General features: G+C 47.1%; 1 protein-coding gene across 4 annotated transcripts; it reads right to left on the reverse strand.

Moving 5' to 3' along the window:
- Nucleotides 1–199: 199 nt before the first annotated feature.
- Nucleotides 200–9,849, reverse strand: AIMP2 (aminoacyl tRNA synthetase complex interacting multifunctional protein 2). 4 transcript variants are annotated; one of them, XM_030578243.1, is made up of 4 exons: nt 9,760–9,849; nt 5,524–5,730; nt 4,718–4,949; nt 200–748 (listed from the first exon to the last, which is right to left on the reverse strand). In XM_030578243.1, the coding sequence occupies exons 1-4, from the start codon at nt 9,772–9,774 to the stop codon at nt 363–365; spliced, it is 840 nt and encodes a 279-aa protein (XP_030434103.1). In that variant the 5' UTR covers nt 9,775–9,849; the 3' UTR covers nt 200–362. The 4 variants fall into 4 exon arrangements, with proteins under 4 accessions (XP_030434103.1, XP_030434102.1, XP_030434105.1 ...); XM_030578242.1 differs by having other exon boundaries at nt 9,646–9,838; XM_030578245.1 differs by lacking the exon at nt 9,760–9,849 and adding an exon at nt 9,067–9,451.
- Between the last annotated feature and the right edge of the window lie 134 nt (nt 9,850–9,983).

Raw genomic sequence — 9,983 nt, forward strand, 5'->3', positions numbered from 1 at the left:
CCCAGGTTGCCAGTGCAGGGGAGTGCCTAATGTTTACATCTAACATTTTAGTTCTAAGCCTCTTCCTGGATCGCTATGGGGAATAGCTTGGGGTCAAAACATGCCCTCAAAACTTACAACCACTGGTCTGACATACAGCTGTAGCACCACAGGCTATTATAGGTTCACTTTAATCTCATACAAATAAGATTACAAGCAAAAGGCAACTGTGATGTCTTTATTGGTATAAGACTTTACAATTGATGTTAAAAGACATCAGTCCACACTCTCATTAAAAGACATTTTAGAAGAGACTTTCACAACCACCACAACAGGCATGGGGTGGAATAAAGCTACAGAATCCCCCTTGGAAGACTGCATACTCATTTTAATAGTTTAAGGGCACTGTTGAAAGGTGCCAAATTCTCACAAGACTTCATCCATTTCTGTACATTGGCTGGAACAGCATTAGAGCAACTTGTCTGCTGAAGTGCACACCACGCCACGATGTCTGCTACAGTGAGTTCATTTCCCCCCAGCCAGGATGTCTTGCCAAGGGTGGTGTTCATGGAGCGTAAGACTGCTGCTTTTTCTTTATTACTACCTTCCTTCAGCTGGAAGATGGCTGTATCCACCCAACTGTCTATCAGAGTTGAAGTGACTGCATTATGCTTCTGGCCAAATAAGGAGAACAAAAATCTAGCAATATTTCCTTCTCCTTCAATGGGACACATGGTTTGAATGCTGAACTTCATCTGGGGCTTGGGAACTGAAATTAAGACAAAAATAAGAACACTTAACACCACAACTGTTTACAGTACATATATGGAAAAAGGTTCATTAATAGTAGAGGCGGGCTGCTATTGCTGCCTATTGAAGTTTTCCCTAGAAGATCCTGTTTTCAGTTACTTATAACTTGCCCTGTTGGGTTGAAGTTTTCCATGCTAGGTGTTTGCTTCAGTCTCAAGGGTGTTTTGTTTTTTTTTAAAAACCATTTCAGCTTCTTCCAAGAAGGAGTCTAGGAAAATACCTTTTGCTTCTGTTAAGTTCAGCCTATCTTTTCAGTGACACATTCTAGCACCACCTCTTTCCCCCACTGCCCAATACTATGGAGCAGGGCCCTGAAGTTTGGGAAGGAGGAGGGCTTTTGCTGTGATAATAAATCACAATTTGGCCAAGTTCTAAGCCTTTGAAAGGTCAGTTTCCACATGCTCATTGGGGACTTAGATTTTAACAGCTAAATTCCTTGAAGAGTCTGTCCTCAGTGGGCACGCTGCAGTTTGAGACTGAGCAGAACTTTCCCTGCAGTGAATTCTGGACTGTGCTAGGTCCGGGAATCTGCCTAAGGGCAGGTACCTAACACACTCTCATGCTCTCCATGATTCGTTGGGCCTAGGAAATGTGGAGGTGACGGCTGGTTCCAGTGAAGAATGCCAATGGCTGAGAAAGGGGTAGAGGAGTCTTTGTCCACAGGACTACACTCCACAGAGCCTGGAATGAAACCCAGCATGCTTGAGTGTCACCAAATATCAGTGAAACTCACAGGCGAAGTGTCCCATCCCACCGCACTTTCAGGCTGGTACACAGAGGATAACTACTTACTACTCCATAAACTCCTGCGGCAGAGATCTGTGAGACAAATGTAAATATTCCAGTTCTACTGATGAATAATGCATACATTCAAGATGATGCTCTCCAACAGAATTTGTTGTCAGGAGTTATTTGTGTATACCTCTCTTGCTTTTAGAATACTGCAACCTTAATCCAGCCCCCTTGTACATATACATTATCATAGTCTTTAATTATATGATCACACTTTTCCCCACAGGATCCCTTCTTCATTCACTACTCAATGAGTAGCTATTCAATATTGTTTTCTTATTGCTCAATGCACAGCCCCATGCCTGCCTTACTGCATACTATTCAAGACCTGCTCTTAGAAACAGAATGATTAATTTCCTTATGAGCTTTTCCATGTTGCTTACCACTATATTATTGGAGTGCCTTCCCAAATAATGAATTTATATTAACCTTGTGACCCAGGGTGTATTCTACAGATAGAGAAACTAACGACAAGGAATTAAGATAAAAAGTATCTACTAATTTCAGGTGTCCAATTTGAGATGACTAGGACCTGAATTTCCGGTGTACTCCATATCATATATAGCACTTTCATATTATAAACAGCTGCCACTGACCTCAGTTGCATCTGAATGCTTAGCACTTCTACAAATCAGAACCCAAGGACTTAAGACAGGCACTCAGAAAATGAAGAACACAAAATTAATAACCTATGAAATCTTTGCATAGACTCCAAAGGCAGCATTCAACTGCCATAACCATGAAACTGTCCTTTCTCTTCCTGCAATCCCAACTCATACACTACACACCTTCCTACTTCTGCAACAAATGAGGCAGAGGTCCTACCGACAAGTCTCTACTACACACCCCTCATTCATCCCCACAGCAGGTCCTGTGAAAAAGTAGTATGTGATTATGCAATTAAAGACCATCAAATGCATACACACAAGGGGGCCAAATTAAGATTGAAAATTAAGGCTGCCTACGCAAAGTTCCTAACTTTTAAGGGCTTGACTTTGCAATTTTAATGATGTTCTTTTAAATGTAGTTTCTGTGTAGTATGAAATAAGTTTAGGAATGTCTGTCATTGTTTCACTATCTCTCTAACTGGATAGTGCTACTATTGAAGTAGGGGTTTTTCCTTATTCATATTTAGAGAATCATCAAATGAGAATGCAGTTCACTACAGAAAAGACTTCCAGAATAACAAGAAAATGATATTAGTTTAATAACTTTTTATAAAATTGATAGGGATATGAACTGAAAGGGAGATAGCTTGAACTCAGCCTGGCTAAAATGGAAATTCGTGGTGGAAGAGGACAACAGGAGCAGGCCTTTATGCCTCATTTACTGAAGGTATAAAATAATGTCACTAATAAGGGCTTGCAGTCTTTGGCTCCTCTTAGATTAATTTCTTCTGGATTCCCAGGCATTGGTAAACCTCACACAACTTTACTCCCAGATTTGATTACTGCACTACTTCAGGAATCCTCCAGCTAGAGCAGAAATGGCTGAGAGGCATGGGCTAGGATGAACAGAACCTGTGCTCATTCTGGATAGCTTCCTGTTCACTTGCAGATGCAATTACACCTGCTGTCATCTAATTTAGGATAGTCTAGGACCCACTTGAGAGGTTCCTTGTTGCCCCAACAAGAGTGGGGCAAATGCTGTTAGTTAGAAGCTAACTTTTAGCTCTACGTAACCAGTGTCAGACCACATATTGAGGCTCCAACCGGTGAAATTCATTTCCTTTGACTAGTCCATCAATGGATAAGATCTGTAACAGTGAGGGCAAAATGTATTTTATGAGCTCAATCACTCTTTAAACAGCATGTTTCAGAACAAATTCTGCTCACCTGCTCTATTAAAGGTCTTTCATGAATGCTCAAGAGGAGCACTCAACTCAAGCCTACTCCTTACCCACTTTTCTGTATGTACACACCTGCCTCTGCTGTTTCATCTTTGTTGCTGCTGTTACTGGTATATAGGGTTGCCAACTAATTGCGCAAACCCAAATACCCTTGTCCCGCCCCTTCTCTGAGCCCCACCCCCACTCACTCCATCTCCCCTTCTTCTGTCACTCGCTCTCCCCCATCCTCACTCTCACCAGGCTAAGCTGCAGGATGTGGGCTGGGCTCTGGGAAGGAGTTTAGGTGCAGGAGGAGGTGTGGGGTCAGGCTCTGGGAGGGAGTTTGGCAGGGCAGCTGAAACAATTTGCATAGTGGTGGTGCTGAGAGCCATTGAACCAAACTGTAAGCCCTGTATATAATGGAAACTACTTCAAGCCGGGGGTGCTACAGCACCCCCAGCACTACTAGTTCCAGCACCTATGGAGTCTGGGTGCAGGAGGGGGTGTGGGGTCAGGCTCTGGGAAGGAGTTTGGTTGCGGGCTCTACTGGGGTGCAGGAGGAGGTCAGAGGATCAGTGTTTACCTCGGGCGGCTCCCGAAAGCAACCGGCACATCCCTCTAGCAGCAGCTCCTAGATGGGGGGGGCCAGCGGGTCTCCGTGCACCACTGCCTGCAAGCTCCGCCTCTACAGCTCCCATTGGCCGCAGTTCCTGGGCAGTGGGAGCTGCAGAGTCAGCACTCAGGGCAGGGGCAGCGTGCAGAGACCCCCCTTGCCCTACCCCCACCCCAGGGGCACAGGGAGGGTGCCAGCCCTCTTCCAGGAGTGGCACTCAGCAAGGGCAGGTAGAGAGCCTACCTTGGTCCCGCTGCCATGCCAGACTGTTAGCACCCAAAATCTCCCGGTTTGGCTGAAGTAGCCTCCAGGAGATACAGCGTGATTCCAAGAGACTGCCCGCAATACCTGGAGGGTTGGCACCCCAACATTTCTTGCCTAGCTGAGGAAGAGCATGCTCTTGCAAGCTCCTTCTAGAGCAGCAGATGAGGGATACACCTGAACAAGACACATCTGAGTGTACACAAACTGCTGTCAAAAGGAAACTAAGAAAAAAAGCCCTGATTTTTCCTTTTTTAGTAACCTTAGGAATTACTTGTAGCAACAGTAGGTACAAAATTCACATGGAAGTGTGATTTTTCAAATTGAATGACCCTTTAAATGTTGTGTTCATCTAAAGCAAATGCCTGAAATTAGAACTATTTAACCATTTGCAAGCCAACACTTCCCTTCTGTAAGTTAGATGTCATTCTTACCATTCTTCCAAATGAGAGTGAAGCCCAACTTATACTCGTGACGTGATTGTTTCCTAGTCTGCTCACCGAAGCATTTCAAGAGGTTTTCTGGCACACATTTCACTGATGAGTGTGTATGAACAGCTGATAAAATCTTATAACGCTCACATAGCAGACTGTGCAGTACTAGCAGTGACAATGGAGGTTGAGAAGGGTTTGCATTGATCACAATATCTTTCAGAGCACCATAATCCTGCATCAAAAGTAAATAATATGTAGCAGACAATGTATAACAACTCATTGCACTTCAGAGACATTCAATAAGTACATTTTGGTACGGAACAAGAAATTTATCAAGCCATATAGTTGTATATCCTATAGCATTCAGTTTATTTTTAACATTTACAGCATCTGCTCAAGCAACTTCCTTACCAAGCAGTAATATTTCTAAGATAAAAAACACAGTGCTCATTATGAGTCAAAATCTGGTTCCAGCTAAAGTCCAAGGTAAAGAGTCCATTAACTTCAGCAGAACTAAGATTTAGTGCCATGGCCATAATTTCAAGATCAACTAGTCCATCTTACAGTTCTGTGATATGGAGGTTTCAAATAACCCAAACTGAACAGATTTTGTTTTAAAGAGCAGTAGTAGGTCTTTTGTACGTATCAGTTTTGAGTATCCCAAATTTTACTCAGCCTGCAGTTTTTTACCCTTCTTATTCAAATTTGGATGCAAAGCAAATTAACTACTGATCAGAGACCTCTGCACAAAAGGTAATTCATTCACTGGACACATGTATATTGATAATATACCAGTCTGGACTTGCCTTCCCAAGCATTGAATCTAAGTCTGCTGCACTTGCAGTCAACGGAGCATATTCATCAGCTTGGATTATATTAGTTACATCAAAGTCAGCATCTGGTGTTTGTATCATCTTTGAGAGCCCATCAACAGCAATTTTAAGTTCATACAAGCGTTTTAAGATCTCTTCTTGGCGGGATTCAAGTGCTAGAAGTGATGGGTCAACCTCTTCCTAGAGGGAAAGAATTAGATTAAATTAATTTTCACATATATCAAATACATCAATACAATTATTGTACATCATTGAATGAACTGTGATAAGTCTCTATAGGAATTTATTTTGACGCTAGTCACATCACACCTTTCATTTTTACACTCTATGGAAATATTTTAAAAATATCCTAAAGGAAATTCTTAAGCTTATTAGTAACCCATGTCACTTCCACTGACTTTATGTGAACAGATGACTGCAAAATGATAGACTGTAAATATGTCCCTTATTTAAATGGTTTACTGAAATCTTATTGGTTAAAATATTTTAAGTCGTTTATTAAACAATTTTTGATCCACGTTGCATCTCTATCTACAGCAGAGTGATTCCAAGACCTAATCAAAACCAGATAAAAACTGCAAATCTACATACATAAGAATTCAAAATTAAACCCCGAAGAGTTTAAGGACTTCATGAATACAGAAGCCTAAAGACCCAAGAATGACTTGCCAGCCATTTACTTCAACCAGTGACTTTCACAGTGATGAAACTCATGCTGATGTTGCAATATCAAACAGCTTTAAATAAAAGTGAATTCTAGCGCTCAAACAGAAGGCTTGGAGTCAGGGCCGGCTTTAGGCCGATTCGCCCGATTCCTGGGAATCGGGCCCCGCGCCTAAGAGGGCCCCATGCTTTAGGCGCCTTTTAAATTTTTTTTTACTTACCCCAGCTGCGGTCTGCTCCGGGGTCTTCCATGGCCCAGCTCCCCTGACCAAAGCGCTGGCAGGAGCACGGCTGCCCCACAGCCCCGCGGCCCCGGCCGGAGCGCCACAAGCCCCGCGGCCCCGGCCGGAGCGCCACAAGCCCCGCGGCCCCGGCCGGAGCGCCACAAGCCCCGCGGCCCCGGCCGGAGCGCCACAAGCCCCGCGGCCCCGGCCGGAGCTCCCGGCCGGAGCGCCACAAGCCCCGCGGCCCCGGCCGGAGCTCCCGGCCGGAGCGCCACAAGCCCCGCGGCCCCGGCTGGAGCTCCGGCCGGAGCGCCACAAGCCCCGCGGCCCCGCTCTCCTGGCTGAAGCTCTGGCTGGAATGCTGCAAGCCCCGTGCCCCTGGCTGGAGCTCTGGGCCCTTTAAATAGCCCCCAGAGCCCCCTGCTACCCCAGGGCTCTGGGGGCTATTTAAAGGGCCAGGGCTCCAGCTGCCTCTGCCACCCCGGTCCTTTAAATAGCTGCCGGAGCCCCGCTGCCCCCATGCATTCCCCAGGGCTCCCACGGCTATTTAAAAGGTCTGGGGCAGGGTAGAAGCAGGGGAGCCCCGGGCCCTTTAAATAGCCCCCAGAGTCCTGGGATAGCGGGGGTCTTGGAGGCTATTTAAAGGGCCAGGGCTCCAGCTGCCTCTGCTGCACCCCCTGTCCTGCCCGCAACAGCCCCGCCCCCCGCTGCCTGCAGCCAGCTCTGCACCCCCTGCCCACAGCCAGCCCCTACTAAACCCCCTGCCCTACTTCCAGCAAACCCCTGCCACGCCCCCCCTACCCCTCACCAGCTCTGCACTGCCCGCCCTGCCCTGTCTCCAGCCAACCCCCGCTGCACCCCACTGCCTGAAGCCATCCAGTCCCATACTCCTGTCTCCAGCCCTGCCAACCCCTGCTGCACCCCCCTGTGGCCCTGCCTGAAGCCAGCCCGCCCCACACTTCCCTGTCTCCAGCCACCCCCGCACCCCTTGCCCTGCCTGCAGCCAGCCCCTACCTCCAGTCAGCACCTGCCCTGCCTCAAACCAGCCCCATGTCCACTGCTGCCCTGCAGTTCCCAGGCCAGTAACCTGCACACTTGCTTCAATGAGGGGGGCAGGAAGCAGTGGGGACCCACACATGTGCACACCCCCAGGGAGTGGCATGGACCTACACATGTGAAACGGCAGTAATTAATAACCAATCAACAGCATATATGATGCAATGTACGTAATATACAATTTTATTATTTATATAGTTATGGAAAGTAAATAATACATGGAAGAAATGGAAGGCTTTTTTTTTTTTTCTTTTTACACTTTTTTCTTTTTAAGTCATCCCTGCCAGGGCCCCGCTGAAAGTATTCGAATTGGGCCCCGCACTTCCTAAAGCCGGCCCTGCTTGGAGTCAGATCTGGTTCTTCCCAGAACTGTTATACAAACCCGAGCAAAGTATTTTACTCATCTGTGGTAGTTGGATAATACTATCTTTGTGAAGTACTTTGAAGATCTTTAAAAAAAAAGTGGCAGTAAAAGTTTTAGTTATTACCAGACAAGATATGCAAGATTGTCTCATGTTAATTTTTAATCAATTTTACTGATTTAAAAAAAAGCCAACTGGCAACAGGCAGCCTATACAATGCATAATGAAAGTTCTTTGGTGCTAAAGGCAAACACCTACTGTATATCCTTGTGCATTATCTTAGGTGTGGCCCTTAATTCTTCAAAGTATGAGGAAAGATAAAGCTATTATTTAGTACTAAAAGTGAGGTTTCACCAAGAACGGTATGAAATACATTGTATGGGCTGGTCTGCAAACCCTTGCACCAAAACACCTACATTGATTTTAATTCACACCTGGTGGTATTTTAGTGCAGGTGGGTACCAAACCTAACAATTAGATCTGATTTTCACAAAAAAAGCTATTTCAAGTATGTGTAGTAATACTGCATTTCTGTAGAGGCCATGTAAACAGAGAGGATGAGGTACAGTAAATAGACTAATAATTCACCAACTTTTTCTGCTCTGCAGAACACTGAAATATTCCCTCATGAACTATCTGCTCCTTCGCGCACACACACCACCCATGACTTCCCAGGTTTGGCTATCAAAATATTTAATCTACAGACCATTACGTTTATTTTACACTGTCCCATTTTTGCTATGCCACAGATTTTTGTATTGACAATTGGTAACTGCTTGTAGATGTCTGGGAATCTGAAGGGTCAGGCAACTGGAAAGGAAGAGCTGGAACTTTTGGCACCTGGGTATGCAAACTGCTTTGTGACTGTGGGTAAAAAACATAAAATTGATGTCTGCTAACATAGTCAGCAAATAGCTGACAATGTTGACATTTGTACTGCCATATTTAGGTTTTGAGTAGATAACCTATTAAGATGTGTAGGGAATTAACATATCTCAGTCATATTGTTGCAGACTGGTAGCAAACAATGCTATCACCTTACGCTTGACTCACGTTCCATGGTTACCTTCACAGGTAAAGGCAAGACACAACATCTTACTCTCAAAAAATAAAACAGACTCTGGCACACCCTTCCACAAAGAGAGAGGGAGTCCAGGGCATGCCGAAGGCTTTGCCTAGGACTCTCTGTGGCCCCAGGACAGACGTTTTACCTTCCTGTCTCAGTTTCCCCACTCGTAAAACAGAGAAGCGAAGGGACCAACCAGTACGATCCGCAGAGGGCTCTGAGAGTGCAGGTTCCACAACATTCAGCGTTCACACTGTCAGATCCCGCGCAACTGTGGGCAGGTAAACTTCACTGCCGACAACGGAGGCTCAGCGCTATCAAGAGCAGGCAGCCAGGTAGGCCGGGACAGAGCTCCACCAGACCAGGGTTTCCCGGAAGTGGCCACACAAAGCAAGGGTTGGCTTCCCCCGGTGCAGGAACTGAGGAGACTCCCCAGGACTTGTCAGGCAGCTCGCGGAACCCCCTTCTCCCCCCACCCCCTTTGGGGTGAATAGCCGGGTCCGGGCTCCTCGGCCACGTGGGACGGCGCCAGGTCCCTCCCTGCGGGGAAGAGTCCACAGGGCCCAGCTCCAGGGGCCGCTTAGACCCTTCCCGTGAGGAAGCGGCCTGGCCTAGAAGCAGCCCAACCCCCACCGCTCCCAGCCGAGCCCCCCAAGCAGGCCTCCGTCCCGCCCGCGTGCGGCGGCCGCGCTCCTCAGGAGCCCTCCTCCCGCTCCGCTCCTACCTGGTGCGGTGGCGCAGCGGCCGCCGGGCCGCGGTGCAGGTTCTGCAGCCGGTACATGCAGGTGGGGAGCTGCTCGGCCCGCACCGCGCCGGGCGCCCAGTGAAAGGACCTCACCTTGTACATGGGCATCGCGCTACAGCAGCCTCCCGCCTACTGCTGACCGTGTCAATCACACTGCGCTGCCAGCGCAGCAGGCACCAGACCAGAAGCTGCCCCGCCCACCACAACGTGTCCCCCATTGGTCCATGGATAAGTCCCTCACGCCAAAACACACGTTATTGGTAACTAGAACCCTCTCCCCTCCCAGCTCCTTTACCCTCCTGCCACTGGTCAGAATG

The sequence above is a fragment of the Gopherus evgoodei genome, chromosome 10, assembly GCF_007399415.2.
Source record: "Gopherus evgoodei ecotype Sinaloan lineage chromosome 10, rGopEvg1_v1.p, whole genome shotgun sequence".
In the NCBI taxonomy this organism is placed as follows: Eukaryota; Metazoa; Chordata; order Testudines; family Testudinidae; genus Gopherus; species Gopherus evgoodei.

Excerpts from the sequence above, each read along its gene's own strand:
- AIMP2 (XM_030578242.1), bottom strand. The coding sequence starts at position 9,774 with ATGCCCATGTACAAGGTGAGGTCCTTTCACTGGGCGCCCGGCGCGGTG. Across the intron at positions 5,731-9,645 it reads CCGCTGCGCCACCGCACCAG|GAAGAGGTTGACCCATCACT; the intron begins GTAGGAGCGGAG and ends CTTTCCCTCTAG. Across the intron at positions 4,950-5,523 it reads TAGATTCAATGCTTGGGAAG|GATTATGGTGCTCTGAAAGA; the intron begins GCAAGTCCAGAC and ends CTTTTGATGCAG.